Source organism: Emys orbicularis, chromosome 1, assembly GCF_028017835.1.
Source record: "Emys orbicularis isolate rEmyOrb1 chromosome 1, rEmyOrb1.hap1, whole genome shotgun sequence".
NCBI classification, from domain to species: Eukaryota; Metazoa; Chordata; order Testudines; family Emydidae; genus Emys; species Emys orbicularis.
Window position 1 is genome coordinate 95,693,887 of NC_088683.1, and position 19,905 is coordinate 95,713,791.

The window sequence follows — 19,905 nt, forward strand, 5'->3', positions numbered from 1 at the left end:
TAAGAATGCAATTTGGGAAAGACATATTATTTAAAAGAAGCCGGGGGTGAGGTGAGACTATTGACCATTATGTACAGGCCTGCATAATAATGCTAAGTCACATGAACTCCAGATGGACCAAATTATTTGTGGTATAACTGATAACCAGGTCAAAGCAATATGACTGGAAGAAATAGACTTGACTTTGCAAAGAAGAATTGATACTGAAAATTGTGCTTCCCAAGTGAAAACGTTTGTTAACGTGTTAGCTAATTTGCCGAGTCTAGGCATGGCTTGAGCCAGCACTCAAGAGTAGGCAGAGCAGTCTTCTTGGGCATCCACTGCTTCTGTTACAGTGGTTGAGGTAAAAGAAAGACCCAGGCCAGTAACGATGAGCTACCCCACAGACACACCACCTGCAGTTCCCTTGGCACTGCCAGTCCACATGCTGTTCCCTAACCCCATGCACTTCATTAGCAGCAAAGGCCAACACAACAACCAGGCTTTGTGAATACCACTGGCTCCCCATTTGTTTCAGAGCACAGTGCAAAGTCCTGATCCTAATCTACAAGGCACTGAACATACTTGGATTTAGTTAGTGCAAAGAATGCTTTATCCTGCATAATCCCCCAAGTCAGCTACATTCCAAAAGGGTATTGTTGATGAGAAAGGATGACCTTGTGGTTTAGGCACTACATAAACACTCAGGAGCTCTAGGTTCAATTCCCAGGTTTGACACAGATTACCTGTGTGATCTTAGGCAAGTCACTTAATCCATCTATGCCTCAGTTTCCCAACTGTACAATGGGGCTAGTGCTCCCCTACCTCACAGGGGTGTTCTGAGGAATGCTCATTAATTATTGTCAAGTATCAGGGGGTAGCCGTGTTAGTCTGTATCCACAAAAACAACAAGGAGTCCGGTGGCACTGGCACCTGAAGAAGTGAGGTTTTCTACCCATGAAAGCTTATGCCCAAATAAATCTGTTAGTCTTTAAGGTGCCACCGGACTCCTTGTTATTTTCATTAATTATTGTGAGGTTCTCCGCTCCTATTGTGACTCAGTGCTGTGTAAGTATCTGTATAGATGGATAACCCAGACACTGGGAACAGAGCAGTATTGGTGGCAGAGCCCCAGCTGCAGATCTCTGTCAGAGACCAGACTGAAGCCAAACCAGGTGTTGTTCTGATCAAACCGTGTCTTTTCCATAAAGCAGGGCCTTGGAGCGGAGCCTGGAGCTGGAACACAGAGCAGCTCTGGAACAGTGGAGCTGCAGGTTTTTGCCTGGAGCTGGAGCGGAGCCGGAGCACAGCTCCAAAGCCCTGCTAAAGCCTTCCTCAGAACTGATACTATCCAATCAAACACACAGTCACGCTCCTCTGGAATTGGGAGAGGCAAAACACCTTTTGTTCAGGGTTTTGGTGTGGCACATAGATACCATGACGACAGGTGTTACGTCAAACCCAGAAGTGGTGAGATTGGGTAGCTTTTTAAGACGAAACCTTGATTTACTTTCCTCACTGATGGAGCTGCTTGGCTGTAAAGCACAAGGCTGGTTACGTCAGGCTCATCACAGCATCCACAGCAGCTGCTGTCTTGCGCAGTTTACAAATGCAGTTAATTTAACTGTAATCGGAATAAGTGATTGGTCATCCCTACCCCATTATTTTCCAGCCTCCATGATCATCACAGGATTAGATTCCTCTTTCCACCAACCCCCTAGTCCCAAGGGTATGTGACACAACTGTAGCCACTAGCTAGGGGTGACCTTAAACGTAACTGATACTATCCCCTGGGGTACTTTTCAGAAAGGGTCAAAAATGACACTGATGTCTACTCTAACACTCCCTCTCATGGCAAAAACAGGTTCTAAAATCTGCTGCTCGGTGAAAGCAGTTGCTGAGCTCTGAACAGCTGCTGTATTTACCATATGTGCAGTTGCTTAAAGACTTTGAATAAACGGATGTGGAAGAGAGAGAGGAAAATCGGCAACTTTCGTTTTCATTTACTGTCGGAAAGCTTGTGCAGCGTTGCTGTGGGCTGTTCAACAGCCACCGCGCTCCACCCCAGATACGGCTGCACGTTAGTGGTGGGCGAGCCAAATTCTGCCCTTATTTTCTCCTGCCATTCCACCCAAGCCGGAGGGGGGGGGGGGGGTTCCACTGCGTGCCGGGCGAGGATAAAACACGTCCCACGGTTTCTGAGATGCTGTGGGAGCCTTCGGCAGCAGAGGCGCCCAGGAAGCAGGAGGCCCTGGCAGCCTTGTCCCTCCTCCCCGGGCTGGGCGCAATCAACGCATCCCGCGCCGCTTGTGGCCGTCCTGCACGGGCAGGGGAGTTGCTACCTTCCTTTGGCGGCCGCAGCGGACTCCGCCGAGGGGCTGCAGGGAACCGGCCAGGCCGGGCGCTCCCGGAGGCGGCGGCGGCGGCAGCAGGCCCGGGGTGTACGTGTTGCCAGGCTTGTGCCCCCCCGCGCCCGGATCCCGCCCGTGCGCCGCGATTGGCCCGGACGGGGCGACGCCTCCCGCCCGCCCTCCCTGCGCGCCTTCTGCAGCGCGGGGCTCGGCCGGCGCCGCAGCGATGGCTGGCAGCGAGCCGCCGAGCCGGGAGCGCGTCCTCTGCCTCTTCGACGTGGATGGGACCCTCACGCCGGCTCGCCAGGTACCCCCCGTGGGCCCCTCCCTCCTGCCCCGGGGCTGCGGCCTGTCTGGGCCCCGCGCCCCTTTCCCGTCCTTGAGCATGAAAGGAGCCGGGCGGGGAGGTGTCCGCCCCGGGCCCCCGCGGGTGCGGCGCGCGCAGGGGGCTCGGGAGCGGAGTCCCTGCCCGGTGCCCCGCGCAGAGGCGCCATATGGCCCAGCTCGGAGCCTGTGGGATCTAGCGCAGTGGGGAGCCCGGACTCCCAGCCCCTGCTGCTCTCCACTGAGGAAGCCACCACCTGCCTCCTGCGGCATCTCTTCTGGGCAACAGGTCCCCTAAGCCCCACCTGGCAGTGGCTGGTTAGATGGAGTCAGGGATGCTCCCCAGCCAGTGCTGCCATGTGTTGGAGCCCAGTTGTGCAAGCTCAGGGCCTTGTTCTAGCAGGTCTGGAGCCCTGCTCTGCCTTTCTATGAAGTACCCTGTGGGTGGAAGAAGGAGACTGTGCAAGGCCACATAACCATTTGGCACCAGGGATTCTCTTTGCCTTGGCCCTTTGGATTTAACTGTAGCTTTTCTGTGTTGTAGAGTGATTTAACATGGAGAGCATTTATTGCTTCTAAAAGTGAGGGGCAGATGGTCCTGGGAAGGGGCCGACACACTATGGGCAAGGGCTGGACAAGCTTCCTCTCATGCAGCTCTACAAATGCACCGCTCTGACCTGCAGCAGCCCCTACTGTTTCACTCCGGATCCCATAGCACTGCTAATGTCTTCCTGTTGCTGTTCCTGTCCTAGATTGACATGCATAGCTCTGCCAGTGCTCTCACTCCTGCCCTGCTACGACCTTTGCTATCCCTGCATCCTCCCACACTGTTCTTCCAATGCACCATGGTGCTGAACGTGCTGCATCCCCTGCTAGTCCCATCCCAGGCCTCCCCCCAAGCAGAGGTTTCTCAAAGCTGCCAAGTCAGTATACTTATATTGTGCTACAGACTGACATCTCTCAGCCTTACCTTAAACCATAAAGCTCCTTTCATAGGCAACCACCCCAAGGTGTCAGCCCAGCTGGCTGGACACACAAGGTTGTTCTGGTAATATTTGATGAAGGAGATCTGGCCACCATCCTAGTGACCTGCACATTTGCCCCTCCCACAGCCCACGTAGGGGCACCTTTTTGGTTATATCTGGGACAAGATCTTTACGTCGCCTAGAGACAAGAACAGGCTAGATGACAGGGTCTAACAGCCTCTTAGGGACTGGGTATGTCTACACTGCGGTGAGACACCCTGGGCTGATTCGTGCCAACTGCCTCAGACTCGCAGGGCTCCAGCTAAGGGGCAGTTTAAGTTGTGGTGTAGACATTCAGGTTGTCCGAGCACTGGGACCCTACCACTTTCTCTAGCCCAAACATCTACACTGCAGTTAAACAGACCCTTAGCCCGAACCCCTTGAGCTCAAGTCAGTTTGCACCAGCCATCCATAGGTTTTTAATTGCAGCATAGACATATCTTTTGGGGTTAAATCTCCTCCCTGCATCCTAGTTATTTTGGCTTTTGGGGAAATAGAAAAAATCTCTGATTAATATGTCAGAGTTCCTTTCAGTTGCTGCCTGCTGTATGTTTGTTATGCAATAACCAGTTTATAGCATCTGCTCAGTATTAGAAGCAGGGAAAGGGAAGAGACCTGCTTTCTCCTCACAGTCTGCAAAAGATGCTGGAGCCTTGCAAGGAACAAGAGCAGGTCTGGTGGGCCTAGCTGGCGAAGCCTAGAAGCATCTGGCTCTTCCAGTGTAATCCCACCTGTACTCCACATCCCTTCATTCTTAGCCACTCCAGGATGAAGTGCTGCCCCTGGCCCTGCATCCACATATAAACTGTTCTGAGCCCCACTGCAGAGTGAAGGCCTCTTGCACACACACAGATTAACCCCACATCCCTCTTCTTTTACTGTGACCTTGTCCACTATGGGACTGAGTTTACCCATCTGTATGTTATGGCCTTGTCTACACTAAAGGGACTTACCAGGCCAAGATCTGTGTGGCCCCCTTGCGTGCTTGTAAAACCTGTTGGGCCCACAACACGTAAGTGCTCTCAATGGCTTACCTGTGAGCCAAATGCATTTGGATTAGACTAGTGTGTACACACACATAATGCGCAAGCCCAGCATAATGGGGCCCGTGATGAGGGCCTCTAACTGTTTATCCAATAGAAATGACTTGCTTTAAGCAGGGCACAATACTGGATTTACCCTGAATCATTTCAGCCTGTATTGGTTTGATAGCAGTGTGGACAGCACCAGAACAGACCACACAGTCCTCTCCCTACTGGCCCACAGTCCACTGGTGACCTTTTGAGATCTCCTAGAATTCACTGCTGCTGGGAACTGTGGGGTAGGTACCCAGAAGACATTGCAGGGGAAGTGGCTTAGAACAGTCCCAGTGTGGATGCAATGCTGAATGGACATGTTGAAATGTTTGTGTCTAGACCAGCTTCATCCCACCAGCTCAGTTCTCTAGTGGAGACATGACCTATAGGTACAAACCAGTAACACTTCCCTACCTTGCAGATGGCTTGTGAGGCTAGAATTGTGTTTTTCTTGTCAGGCTCTCTGGGCTCCTCACATGAAGGTGCTGAACAGGAGGGCAAAGTATCCATGTGATTAACGACACCGACCTTTAAAGCTAGTTATTCTGTAAGGGGTCTCCCCATCAGTCAGCGAGTGATACGGGAGAACACAAGTCCCCAGGCCAAAGGAAGGGGGAGGAGGGGAGGCGCTGTTGCTGGGTGGAGTCAGCCCTCCAGCCTTAGCAAACTACCTTTATCTTGAGAAGATAAAACAGGAGGGTGGTGACAGAGTCTGCTCCTGGCAGACCCATGTAGTCCAACCCTACAACAGTGGGACGCCTCGCCTCTTCTGCAGCAGCATGGCTTGTAACTATTCTGGCCAGACCTGCAGGGGGAAGTTAAAGGCTTGATGGGACCTATGCTGCTTCAGCTGGCATTCTGTTAATGGGATTAGGCAGTAATGGGGCAGCCCTTCAGTGGGAGGGGAAGGGAGCAAGAGCAGGCCCCTGACTGCCACCTCTCCTGAGACTCGATATGGCCCCTGCTGTCATTGCTTCTTCTCCAGCTCCCTTACAGTGAATTCTGTGATGCAGTTTGGTTTGTCCCCATGGGGAGCCATCCCTTAGGACACTTCTCTGCCTGGTTTCCAAATGTTCTGGGTAGGATCTCTCCCACTTGTGAGGGATTATTGATGGATAGGCACCTCCCACCCCCTTAGTTAAATACAGAAAAGGGAGTATGTTACCAGTGTGTGTGTCAGGGCGAGAGGAAAGACATGGAGCGACAGGACATGGGGGAATGGGGTGCCAATTTACTAATAATTCCTCACAAGTGGGGGGGATACACACGCACTCCTTTCCTTGTGTGTTTCTTCCCTCTCCATCAGTCCTTTGCTGTTTCTTTCCTCCATGTCATTTTTTCCACCCCTCCCAGTGTATTTTTTCCTCCATTCCCTGGTGGTACCCCCTTCCTGTTCCCATTCCCCCCCAGATGACTGTGTGCTGCTGGGCTTGGGAAGATGACAGCGCCCATTCGTATCGCCGTGGGACTAGGCCTCACATGCTGCCAGGGTTGAGCTGAACGCCGCAGAAGCAAAGAAGTGTGGGTTGATGGGATGCTGCCTGCAGCTCTATGTGTGAGCAGCTCCCACATCCCGCTCACAGAAGCCGCTGTGGGAGCAGAGAGAAGGCAGGTGGCTTTCAAAGAATCCCTTGCCACTTCGTTCAGAGCCATGGAAGCCCATCTGCAGGGGGAGGGGATGATAGACAGATCTGGGGTCATGCAGCTATTCACAATTCCAATGTACCTCCCCACCCTGGACTAAAGTGGTGCTCACCAGGCAGGGAAACACTGTCAAGGACCAGTCACTACTGGCTAGGAATGGCCTTCCGTTGGAGACCCTGCTGTAAGTGGGGCCAGAGCTTGTCCATTACTCTGGCTATATTCTGACCTGCCCTCTCGCTCCTGCCCCTCTAGAAAATTGAGCCCGAAGTGGACAAGTTCCTTCAGGAGCTGCGTGAGAGAGTCCAGATCGGCGTGGTGGGAGGCTCTGACTATTCCAAGATAGCTGAGCAGCTGGGGGAAGGGGATGAAGGTGAGAAGCTCCCCCTACCCCAGATCAGGGGAGTGTGGGAAGGGGTGGGGGAAACAGGGGGTGGAGAGAGAGAGGCTACTCTCCTTTGCGGGGAGGGAGGTAATTTGCCTTGTCTGCTATTGGTAATTACGTGCAGCTGTAGACACCTGAACACTGAGATTGATTCCACGCACAGAGATGATAAAAATCATACCCACAGAGAGAGCTTGCACTGCTACCATTGCCACTCGTGCTACTGAGCTCAGAGTTGCCCCCAGGCAGCCACTCTTGCTAGAAGCAGAGCGCTTGTACCTAAGGGCCTGCTCTCACTCCCATTGAAGTCACTGGAGCCAACAGACATTTTGCCATTGAGAGCAGGAGCAGCTCAGCCGACAGCCAGAACTGCAGCTATCCACATCAGCAGAGCTGACCTTTGTAACGGAGCAGAGGTGCACATGTAACCCACTATGTTTGTGTCTCTTTCTGTGCCTGAGCCGTGGAGCCCATGAGTAGAGTCTTCAGCTCCAGCAGTTGCAGCATGTGCTTTTAGCTGTCATGGGCCTGCAAAGAGCATGGGAGGATAGAGAGAGGTCCATTTAGAGTTTACCTTCTCCTCTTCCTCACCTCCATGAGAAATATAGTCCTACCATCTTCAGCTCCATAGCCCATTGACAGCCCGAGTAAATGGAAAGGGAATGTGCACGAACTCTCTCCCACGCTTGGACATGCTCTATGTTTTGGAGGTCTGAAGGTCCTGAATAGCAGCGGGAGATTGGGCAGAGTGCTTGGATGAGAAGGAAAGACTGGGGAAGGGACAGATGTCCTGTCCTCTCACTTTCCTTTTCCCCCTTTTCTAATATCAGCATAAAATCTACAGCAGAGTTCTGAAATCCTCTTTCTAGCTCCTTAGCAAAGAGAGGCTGCCTGGTGACACAACTCACCGCTCAAGGGAGCATGAAGTTAATTGCAGGGTCAGCAACAATCTGTTTATTGCTGGAGGAGAAGCTAGGGTTAGATAACCGTTAAGTGCATTGCTGAGGGTGGGGGTGAGGATGAGAAGGGGTGGAGGCAGGATGCCCTAGGAGAATGGCATTCCTGAGCTCTAATCTGAACTCTGCCACTGACTCACTGCAGGGCCTTGGGCAGGTCACTTCCCCTTTCTGTGCCGCTGTTCCCCATGTGTAAAATGGGCATAACATCCAGGAAGCTGTGAGGCTCAAGGCCTGTTTGCTCAGCCTACGGCCATGGAGTAAAGGCTCAAAGAGCTCTGAATCCAGCCAATGTCCATCACTCTGCACTGCTCTGACTCCGAGTGGCGGACGAGGTTGTGCTAATGTTTTTTCTCTCGTCTTCATCTCCCTTCCCCACCCTGCTCTCCCCTTCCCCACACACCTATTCCCCACAGTCATCGACAAGTTTGATTACGTCTTTGCGGAGAATGGCACCGTGCAGTACAAGAATGGGCAGCTGGTCGCCAAACAGGTAGGCCTAGCTCACTTGCTATGTCTCCCACCAAGCCACAGGGGCTCTCTTTCCCTGTCTCCTCCACCAAGTCCATCTTCAGTTCCATCAGCATCAAATGAAACCAGCCATATGCCACCATCCAGAGGTCTGCCAGTTCCAATCCCCCCAGAACCTACCAAAGCCACCCTACTCCTTCTGTCCAGTCATCACCATAGTGGGCATCCTGGATGGATTTTGTAGCCCATGTGATTTGTGGCAAGTTGATGGTAGCCTTGGCTTCATCTGACCTCTAACCTTTTCTTCCCCCTGCCCCCACAGGCTATCCAGAATCACCTGGGGGAGGAGCTTTTGCAGGAGCTGATCAACTTCTGTCTCAACTACATGGCTCTCCTGAAGCTGCCCAAGAAACGGTAATGATCCTCTCCTACCCAGCTGCTGTTTCTGTACCATTCAGATCCAGGCATTTGAACATCACAGTCCCATTTAGAATTGCAGATCCACTGGCTTTGTTCTTGGCCTCATTATCTGTATTTTGATAGCACCTAGAGGCCCTACCCAAGAGCAGAGTCCTGCTGTGCTGGGCATCGCAAATGCACAATTTAAGAGACAGACCCTGTTCTAAAGAGTTGATAATCTAAGTAGACAAACCAGTGGATGGAAGAGTGGAAGTATTGTTATCCCCTTCTTACAGCTAGGAAACTGGGGCACAAAGATTGTGACTTGCCCAGTATCACACACAGTCTGTGGCAGAGCTAAGAATTGAACCCACGTCACTTGAGTCCCAGTGCCTTAACCACAAGATAACTTTGCGCTCGCATTATCTAAGCTTCTGAGACACTGCTCCCTCCCCCTGAGCTCTGGACTAGATTGGGTTGACATGTTTCCTTCTCTCTAAAGACATCCTGTCATTCTGGGGCAACTCCCCTCAACTCTGTATCAGCTAAGCTTGGTTGTGGTTAATATCCCAGTGATGCGCCTTGCTGCGCTGTAGCAGCAAAAGTGGAGATTTGTTTATTTCTGGGCTTAGAGCGTGAGCACTTGATACCTGAAGCATGAGGATAATCCTGTTGTCATTTTTAGCCTATGTAGTGTCCCTGCAGACATTCCTTACATTACACGTTTTACAGCCACTCCTATTTTAATGGCTCCTTCTCTCTTTTCCTTCCAAAAACAAAACAAAACAAAAAAACCTGGACATCTACACATGCACAGCGGGACCTTCATAGAATTCCGCAACGGAATGCTGAACATCTCTCCCATTGGCCGAAGCTGCACCCTGGAGGAGCGAATAGAATTCTCAGAGCTGGACAAGGTAATTGGCCAAGATCCACCCTCCCCTCCTCCGTGACTGGGCATTACGTTGTGGGGCATTGACCATTTCTGGCCATGTAATACCACAGCACTTGGGTCTCATCTTATATCCATGCCGATGACTGTGTTGATGCCTGTGGGCTTGCCTGTATAAGCTCTGGAGGCTGAGGCTGTGATAAGGATGGGAAACCAAAGGAAATATATAGATGAGATAAAAGAACTGACCTAATCTGCTGCCACTGATCAAGTAGGGGTGCAGGCTCCCTGTGTACAACCTTGTGCTGGAGAAGCTGTCCCAAGAAGAGTCTCTCCTTTTCAATGGTATTTCTTCACTGTCATGACTAGAGATGGTCTTAGACCAGAACCCCAAAGCCAGCAGTGCTGAACTTAGGTAGTGAACTTACAGCTCAGGGTCCATCTCCAGTCACAGCCAAGCAGCAATGTCAACTGACATCATGTCCCATTCATAGAATCATAGAAGATTAGGGTTGGAAGACACCTCAGGAGGTCCAATCCCCTGCTCAAAGCAGGACCAACACCAACTAAATCATCCCAGCCAGGGCTTTGTCAAGCTGGGCCTTAAAAACCTCTAAGGATGGAGATTCCACCACCTCCCTAGGTAATCCATTCCAGCGCTTAACCACCCTCCTAGTGAAAGTGTTTCCTAATATCCACCCTAGACCTCCCCGACTGAAACTTGAGACCATTGCTCCTTGTTCTGTCATCCGCCACCACTGAGAACAGCCGAGCTCTATCCTCTTTGGAACCTCCCTTCAGGTAGTTGAAGGCTGCTATCAAATCCCCCCTCACTCTTCTCTTCTGCAGTCTAAATAACCCCAGTTCCCTCAGCCTCTCCTTGTAAGTCATGTTCCCCAGCCCCCTAATCATTTTTGTTGCCCTCTGCTGGACTCTCTCCAATTTGTCCACATCCCTTCTGTAGTTGGGGGACCAAAACTGGACGCAATGCTCCAGGTGTGGCCTCACCAGTGCTGAATAGAGGGGAATAATCACTTCCTTCGATCTGCTGGCAATGTTCCTACTAATACAGCCCAATATGCCATTAGCCTTCTTGGCAACAAGGGCACACTGTTGACTCATGTCCAGCTTCTCATCCACTGTAAACCCCAGGTCCTTTTCTGCAGAACTGCTGCCTAGCCAGTCGGTCCCCAGCCTGTAGCAGTGTCTGGGATTCTTCTGTCCTAAGTGCAGGACTCTGCACTAGTCCTTGTTGAACCTCCTCAGATTTCTTTTGGCCCAATCCTCCAATTTGTCTAGGTCACTCTGGACCCTATCCCTACCTTCCAGCATATCTACTTCTCCCCCCAGCTTAGTGTTATGTACAAACTTCCTGAGGGTGCAATCCATCCCATCATCCAGATCATTAATGAAGATGTTGAACAAAACCACCCCCAGGACCGACCCCTGGGGCACTCCGCTCGATACCAGCTGCCAACTAGACGTTGAGCCATTGATCACTACCCGTTGAGCCCGACAATCTAGCCAGCTTTCTATCCACCTTATAGTCCATTCATCCAATCCATACTTCTTTAACTTGCTGGCAAGAATACTGTGGGACATCGTATCAAAAGCTTTGCTAAAGCCCAATTCCCCAGCCCAAATAGAGCAGGTGTCTCCCCAATGGGCCTTCCAGACCAGGACCAGTCTCCTAAACAGAACTCTGAGATCCTGGCAAATACCAGCTGAACCATCCTATCTATGGTGGCTTCCTTCTACCCTCCCCAAGGGCAGAAGAGGTCAAACTACATCAAGACATGAAGGCAGATGTATAAGTGGGGAACTATGGATTTTGGGTCCTGAACTGAGCCTCTGAACCTCCAAGAGAGAGTAACATTGATGGTGAAATGCATCAGCTCATTGTGTGTGGGGGGATGCAGGAAGGGGCTTTGGTTTGGGGTTGCTCAACAGCTGACCTGGACCATCCTGACCTGGGGTCCTCTAGGCTGACATGGCCAAGGCTAATGTGGGCTGGCTACAGCAGTGTGAGACTGGTCGGAGGCAGGGATCATATACAGGGAGAAATTAAAAGTAGCATGAAAGCAGAGTCCATTTTGAATCCTCACAGCCCATGCTGAATACCCCCTTTGTCCCCCCGGCAGTTGTCCTAGGTGCTCAGTACAGGAGACAGAGGAAGGAGGTTGTACTTGCTGCTGGGGTAACAAGGAAATTCTGGCCTGGAAACTGGGATGAGAGCAGAGAAACTAACCTGGTGATGCACAGAGAGAGGCTTGCACGGCCTGTTGGTGAATCTAGACAGTAAATGGAATGAGGCCTATCAAGGATACAGTCATTCTAAACCTGCTGTCCTTCTGTTTGTCCCATCTGCAGAAAGAGAGGATCCGAGAGAAGTTTGTGGTAGCCCTGCAAAGGGAGTTTGCTGGCAAAGGCCTACGGTTCTCTCGAGGTGAGCAGAGTGCATCACAGCTACTGTGGGGTTTCCCTGTGTGATGAATTTTCTGTAGGGATCTTGGAAGGGAAGGATGCCGGGCTGTTCCCTGCTTAAAAGTGGGAGAGCATCTGCTTGAGTGAATGGTAGAGGTGTACTCCCAATGGAGATCTCTGGGAGGTGTATTCCCCATGTTCATCCCTAGGGAGGGATCTCAAACCCTGTTTCCTATTTAAAGTGTGATTATGGTCCGAAAACCGTAGATATGCTTCCCTGGTATCACTCAGATGTGCTGGCTTTAGTGACACACTAAGTTTTAACTATATTTTACTCCTGTTAGCTGTACTGAGCCAACACAGTTATGGGAGAGAGAGCTTGAATTTGTTCTGTTTCAGACAATAGCAACAGGATTGCTAACTGAGTTCCAACTACAAAGCCAAATTCTACCTTCAGTCCCACCTACGTAACCCCACTGAATCCACTGGTGCAGGAGAGTGGAAAAGCCCAGCCTGAGTCTGAGCTCCCAGGTTGTGTCTCCAGGGGTGACGGTTAAGAAAACTGCCTTTACTCCATTTACAAGGAAAAGCTACATCTGGAGTCCCTGAGGCAGTAAATGTGGAGTCCATGATGCCATTTTATGCAGTCACTTATCAGAGTGAAACTGCACTTTAATGGCCAGATTTTTCAGGAGTGCTCAGCTCCCAGCCATCCTCATGGAGCACAGTAGGAGAGGAGCACTCTTGGGTCTTTTCACTGAAGTGGAAGGTCATCAGGCTGGGTGAGTGACAGGGCTGAATTCTTTAAAGCCATTCAGCAGGGAAGGTAGGCATGACTGAAAATGGAAGGCTCCCCTCAAAAAGAAAGCCTGTTACTAGGAGTGTAGCAGGGATGAGTGATGGGGGGGGGGCATGGTGGAGGTGGCACATCATTGGCCACTCTGTGTAATTCAGACTCCCCGACACTCTGCACTCCAAGGAGCCTGCATCTCTAGGCAGCATCCCCTTTCGCTGCCCCAGTAAGAACATCTCGTGATCCCTGCCAGCATTGGCACAGACCATTTGTCATAGCAGAGAAGGGCAAAGACATTGCAATCCTGTTCTCCTCCTCAAATGCACATGGAACAAGAACTGCTCTCACCACTGAACAACGAGACAGAACTCACTGTCCTTGAGTGCCATCTGTCATTCCCTCTGCATTTGATCTTCTAGCCCTGCGAGTGCCAGGAGCCACTCTTGCTGCCCAGCTCTGCTTAGAGACAGCACGCTGACACAATATTTTCCATATCTAAATACATATGGATGTATTAAAGGAAAGGATTATGGGAGGGCTCTAGCCTGGAACTTAGGAGACCTGGGTTCAATTCCTAGTCTGCCCCAGGCTTTCTGTGGGACCTTCAAGCAAGTCACTTAGTGTCTCTGTCAAGTATCAGGGGGTAGCTGTGTTAGTCTGTATCCACAAAAACAAGGAGTCCCGAGGCACCTTAAAGACTAACAGATTTATTTGGGCATAAGCTTTTGTGGGTAAAAAAACCAAAGCTTATGCCTTAAATAAATCTGTTAGTCTTTAAGGTGCCTCGGGACTCCTTGTTGTTTTAGTATCTCTGTGCCACAGCTTCCCCTGTGTAAAAGGGGATGCTAGCACTTTTCTCAACACCCCTGTGAGGTAGGGGAGTTGTGAGGTACTTGGATACTGTGGGGATGGGGCCATGGAAGTACTGCGGCAGGGGCCTGTCCCAGAGCACGCCCCGTCATGGCTCAGCATGACCCTGCAGGCGCCCAGCCCTTAGTTCCCTCCTAGTTTTTCCAAGAAGATGGTCGCAGCCCAGAATACTTGCAGTAACGTTCCCCTTCCTGGGGATCAGTTAAGGCTTTAGGAAATGGTTAGTCTCCTTTGGCCCTTTCAGGCCCAAGCCCTTTCCTCTTGGGGTTTCCAGTTTCACCCTCCATCTAGGCCTTCAGGTTCCCAGTTCCCCCTCCAGTTAACTTGGTGCCAGGGAGCTCTGTCACTCCCACTGCAGCTTCTGGCTCAAGGGTGGGCAAACTTTTTGGCCTGAGGGCCATGTTGGGGTTGCAAAACTGGATGGAGGGCCGGGTAGGGAAGGCTGTGCCTCCCCAAACAGCCTGGCCCCCTCCCACTTCCCACCTGCTGACTGCCCCCCTCAGAACCCCCAACCCATACACCCCCCCCTGCTCCTTGTCTCCTAACTGCCCCCTCCCGGGACCCACCGCCCCCTGGAACCCCACCCCCTATCCAACCCCTCTGCTTGCCCCGACCCCATCCACACCCCCGACCCGACAGGCCCCCTGGGACCCCACACCTATCCAACCCCCTCTGTTCCCCCTCCCCTGACCACCCCGCTCCCCCAGAACCTCTGCCCCATTCAACCATCCCCATCCCCTGACTGCCTCCCACCCCTTATACAACCCCCTGGCCCACTTACCATGCAGAGCAGCATGTCTGGCTGCTGTGCCGGCTGGAGCCAGGCACGCTGCCGCTCTGCTCAGCAGGAGCACGCAGCTCTGCTGCCCAGAGTGCTGCCCACACGGCAGTGTAGCTCTGCAGGGGGGGCACGGGGGAGGGGCTGGGGGCTAGCCTCCCCGGCCGGGAGCTCAGGGGCCGGGCAGGATGGTCCCGTGTAGTTTGCCCACCTCTGTTCTGGCTCCTCTGGGGTGTCTTTTCCCCAAGCCTTCTCTTGCCCTGGTGTCTCAGCACCATTCCTCTGGCCAAGGGATTTCACAGCTCCTCCATGGGCTGTGCACAGAGTCAAGTGCCCCTGCCTGCTAGGATCCAGGCTCACTCCACAGAGTCTCTCTTCTTCCACCCGTCTCCGCCAACAGCTGGGTTTTATCCTGGATCAGGAGGTAGCTCCCTGACTAACACCTGGCCCCCATTCCCCAGCTTCTCTGCTGCCTCCTTAAACAGCTGTTGTTTAAAGGGGCCATGTCATGGAACAGGGTTGGCTAGCCCCAGATCCCACTAAACCTGAAAGGGGACAGACCTCTCTGGTACAGTACCTCTGGCAGATTTCTCTGGACCAAAGCAGGACCTCCCCCCGCCCACACAAGCCTCACTGGTTCCTGCTTTTGCCCTTGGCTGGAATCACAAGGGCCTTGCTGATGCCATCACAGCCCATTGCCATAGAAACAGCAGCTGCTGTCATCCTGATAATGCATTAGAGACTCGATCACCATGGCTGGGCTGGTGCCTGCCTGGACCACATGGACAGACATTGCCCTTTGCCCCACGGTAGCGAGGTCTGGAATTCACCCCGCACCCTTCCAACACCAGCCAGCTCGCCTAACAACCTCCCTCCTGCTGGCAGGTGGTATGATCAGCTTTGATGTCTTCCCTGAGGGCTGGGACAAGCGCTACTGCCTCGACATCCTCAACGACGAGCAGTTCGACACCATCCACTTCTTCGGGAACGAGACAACCCCAGTGAGTATACCGCGGGGGCGGGGGGGGGGGGGCATTTCTCTCCTCTAGGCTGGCAGCCTCTCCGAGGAGAGGGCAGGGGGTCCTTCTCCAGCTATATGGGACTTCACCTAACTCCCTTTGGAATTGGTATCAAGCAAGACTGCCCTCTAGTGGGGAGAGGGGGGGTCTCTCTAGTGCAAATGAGGGCCTGCAACTGTACCATAGCAGGCTGCAGTCCCAGCAGAACTTGCATCTCCAGGGGTGAGTGCTGTAAGAAGTGGTGTTGGGGATTCAGCGGGTGGCTCTCTTCCTTCTGAGTCATTACTGACCTAGTGGCCCAGCACAGGTCTGGGAAGGGCTATGCTGCTGAAGGTGCCATGTAACCAATGAGATGTAAACCAAAACCTCGCCCACTTCCGCAGAGGCTTTTCAGTGTAAACAGGAACGGCCCTGCTTTCTCTCTGGAGTCAGTTACAGGATGATCCTTACCTGCTGCAATAAGCTGACTCGGGCATCTCCACCAATGTAGGGGGAGGGGTGTTAGCCAAGCTCCGGCTTGGGTAACTACGTTGTACTGCTCTAAAATTCTCCAATCGTTTCAGATGGATGTGGTATTCTTCACTTCCTGTCCTAAACTGCTCCACAGTGTTGTAGCTGCAGAACAGCGGTGTAAGCAGGGACCTTTCCCACCTACTCCATTAGCACAGGTCACACGCTGCAGCAACCCATATTCCCCTGTTTCCCGGGCTTTGCATTTGGCTTTTTGTTGGCAGCAGCAAGATGATAACAATTAGCTCCATTCCCGCTACAGATTTGACAGTAGCGCCTCAGCCCAGACCCTAAATCCTCTCTCTCCCTAGAGCCGCTCCCAGCTCCTTAGAGCCACATGGGGCAATGAGTCACTTGCCTCATTGAATCAGCAAACCCCATGGAACCTTTTTCTCAGCAGGATCAAAACGTGAGGCGGGTGTTTCAGGCAAACGCTAGTAGCCTGTTACGAGCTGCCACGTTCCCCTCCAGCAGCAGAGGTGGCTGCATTTCAGTGGCAGATGAACGACCCTTCTACAGAGTCTCCAGTGCATTGGGGGTTGTGTAAGATAAAGCAAGCTAGAGCTAGAGAGGGGGTTATGGTTGTGATTACTACCCTCCTCCCTATTTTTTTTTCCCCCTGCAGGGAGGGAATGATTATGAAATTTATGATGACCCCCGGACAGTAGGCCACAGCATCCAGTCTCCCCAGGACACAGTCAGGAGGTGCCGTGAGATCTTTTTTCCAGAGAGAGCTAATGAATCGTGACTCTGATACCCCTTCTCCAGCACCCCGCCTCCCAAGATCCCACATCATGAAAACCACCTTCATCCGAAGACTCTGCGCAGGGCCCTTTGAAGAAAGCTTTCCAGAGCTGGTTGTGAGGGAAGGATTTAAACTGAGGTGGCGGAGGGGATAGGGATGGGGGTTATTAACCTTCCACTACCCCCAGTTACAGGTGGGCTGTGTGGGACCAGACTCCTCCCTCCCACCAAACAGACTCTCTTCCTTTTCCGGGTGAACATTCAGTTGTTGGTGGGAGACTGGCCCCCTACAAATGCCTCCGTTGATCTGAGGCATTTGTAGGGGGCCAGTCACTACAGTCTCACTCTCTAAACGTATTTGCACAAGGGATGCACTCTTCATCAGTTAGCACCTTTAAATAGGAAGCAGAGTCTGGGACCCCCATAAGTCAGGTGTTCTCAGACCACTTCACACAGCGGACCAATCCTTAAAGGTGACCTGCAAAGGGTTTTAAAAAATGATCAAGGCTGTAACCCCATGCTCTGGGTGTCCCTAGCCTCTGATTGCCAGAAGGTGGGAGTGGGCGATGGGATGGATCACTCGATTACCTGTTCTGTTCATTCCCTCTGAAACATCTGGCACTGGCCACTGTCGGAAGACCTGATAATGGGCTAGATGGACCATTGGTCTGACCCAGTATGGCTGTTCTTATGAGCTTGTGCCCTTTCCAGCTTGGTCAGGTGTATAAAGAAGGCTATATATATATATATATATATATAAAAGGGTGCACTGGGTTTTTGTTTACACTAGAAACATCAGGAATGTTGTGGCTGATCTCTGATTTTGCTGGAGGACTTCTGGGAGGTCTATGGGAGTTTATTCTGCCCTTAGCACCTCAATTGAAGAGGTTGGGAAGTGGAAACTTTAACAAAGACACTCTTTTAACCGAGAGTTAATTAGGCATTGGAATTGGGTGGGTATTAAGTTAATAAAAAAAAAAAAGAAACCTCTCACAGTTTCAGCAGTCTGAGTGTTATGCCCTTTTCTCCCACAATTGCTCAAGTCTTCCTGTCTGGAGAAGCTATGAAGTGATGACATCACCAGACACCCTTGGGACTGCCAGCCTAGACAAGAGCTGGATTTCTAGTTCAAAAAACCCCACCCTTTAAAAAACCAACCCAGCCCTTTCAAGAGTTCTTTATCCAGCTGGAAACCAAGCATGGAACAGCTCTAATTGGCCCCCTCCCCTTTGGCCGGTCACCTTTAAGGAAGCAGGTGCCCATCTGCCTAGGGCTCCTCAGCCCATGCTGCTATTTCTTTTCTTTCCATTCTCTCTCTCCTGCTCTTTTTGACTTTTGTTTTTCCTTCCCTCTTTAGCTTTTCACTTGGATTGCTGCTCTCTCTTGCCCCTGTCAACCAGAGTGGCTCTTTGCTTCTTCTTAGTGGCTAGACCACACACAGCGGTTTCAGAGTCTCCTCCTGCTACTTAGCTAACAGACCAGGCTCCCAATTTCCAGGTCTCAGCTCAGGCGGCAGGGGTGGGCTCATCCTTTTAGAGCCCAGGTTGTCTGGGGATTGAACATACAGATTCAGCTAGGGGGTCTCTTATTGTGTGGTTCCCCTACTCTGCTTCACCCAGCAGCAGGCTCCGGGCAGCCTGCTTTTCAGAGAGGCTGAGCACCTTGTGACACCAGTTTTGAAATCAACGGGATCTCTGAGTGCTCAGACACCCTGAAAACGGGGCCCTTGCTCCTTTGGGGATGGGATGTCTATTGGTGGCCGTGTGGGGTTGAGCTCAGCATTTGATGAAGGGGGCTGGAAGAACTTGCCTGAGGCTGCCGCTCTGTGCATGTTGACTGTTCCTGGGGATAGGTGCAGTGGGAGCAGAGATGGAAAGTGGGTGACTTTACAGGAACCAGCTGCAGCTTTCCCCATTCAGGAGCTTGTCTGTGCCATCCATGCAGGGTTACACACCTTCCCCACCCCATTGTGCTCTGCCCTGCACCCACTTGGGACTCACCTGGGGTCACCTTCCCAGGGGCCCACTACTGCAAGGTGGGCAACACTGGCTTCCCTACTCAGCTGGGAACCCAAAGGGCCTTTCTTCAGCAGTACTAAGCTTCACATGGAGTTGTGGGTGCTTGGCCTTGCTGAAAACCAGGCCAACAGTGGCTTGCCCTGGGCTCCCGCTAATGCACAGTTCAGCACCTGCCGTCTGAATAACACTTCCTTGTGGTAGCAGATACAGCTCCATGAATCACAGTTTCAGAACCACTGTAGTAGGTGATGCCATGCCAGCTCTAGGCTACCGTTAGGCCTCCTCTCTGTTAGAGCCCAAACCATATTAGGGGCCAGGTCAGCGTGTGATGGGCTTCCCCCTATGCCAGTCCGCAGCAGAGGGGAGTCCATTACAGCTCTCAGCCACAGCACCAGGCTCTTCAGCTCTGGCTGTAAAGGCTCATGGACTTGCTCTGGAGGCCCCTCCTCCAAACCGCACTGTTGGCCAATGCTGGGGCTGTCACAGCCCTGCTTTTGGTGCTGTGTAAAGTGGAGAGGCTGGGCTGGCTTTAAGCAGTCAGCCTGGCTGGGGTAGAGCAGAGCCCACCCTGCTACCATCCTTGGCAAAAGCAAAGATTGAGCCAGGCCTCCTCCTGGCCTGGCAGCGACAGCAGCAGTGGTGAGGCAGCACCATGGGGGGGGAAGGGGATGGGCTTGTACCACCATTTTGAAAAGCCACCTCTGACTTTGAGGGCCTAACCCCAATCCCCCAGGCCCTGCTGTGCCGAGGGGCTGAGCGCATGGTTTGCACCTGCTCAGTGCCTCGGAGAAGCAGGCCCCGGGTGACTTGGCTGCCTCCCATTAGCACTGGCATTGCTGGCCCTGCACTGATGTGGGCAAGGGCCCAAATGCAAGTGTGGAGGGAAGGGGCAGGACTGGGCTCCTTGGCAGTGGTTAGGGTGGGTGAGAGCCTGCGCCCTGCCTGAGCAGCAGCTTACAGGAGAGGAAGAGCCTCTGTTTGACCACACCCCATGGGTATGTTCCTAGGAAGTGCTTGTGTGCACCCCCTGTTCCTAGAGCCCTGTAGTCACTCTTCCTGCCCCCTGGAAATACTCACCAGGTGCTAGTTGTCAGACCCCTCCCAGAGGACTAGAGGGGGGTCTGCACACCCCAGGGCACATAGCAGCTGAGAGGGCTACTCTGCCAGCACTAGATGGAGCCAAGAAGGGGAATCCACCTATCTGAGTCCTGACCACCATGCCCTGGTGTGGCTTGTATCAGCACACAAGC

General features: G+C 52.4%; 1 protein-coding gene across 1 annotated transcript; it reads left to right on the top strand.

The window, feature by feature from the left end:
- Positions 1-2,556: 2,556 nt before the first annotated feature.
- PMM1 (phosphomannomutase 1) lies at positions 2,557-17,600 on the top strand. Its single transcript, XM_065410430.1, has 8 exons — positions 2,557-2,637; positions 6,652-6,769; positions 8,154-8,230; positions 8,531-8,622; positions 9,425-9,524; positions 11,870-11,945; positions 15,250-15,365; positions 16,519-17,600. Exons 1-8 carry the CDS (start codon positions 2,557-2,559, stop codon positions 16,639-16,641), a joined length of 783 nt encoding a protein of 260 aa, XP_065266502.1. The 3' UTR covers positions 16,642-17,600.
- The last annotated feature ends 2,305 nt before the right edge of the window (positions 17,601-19,905 follow it).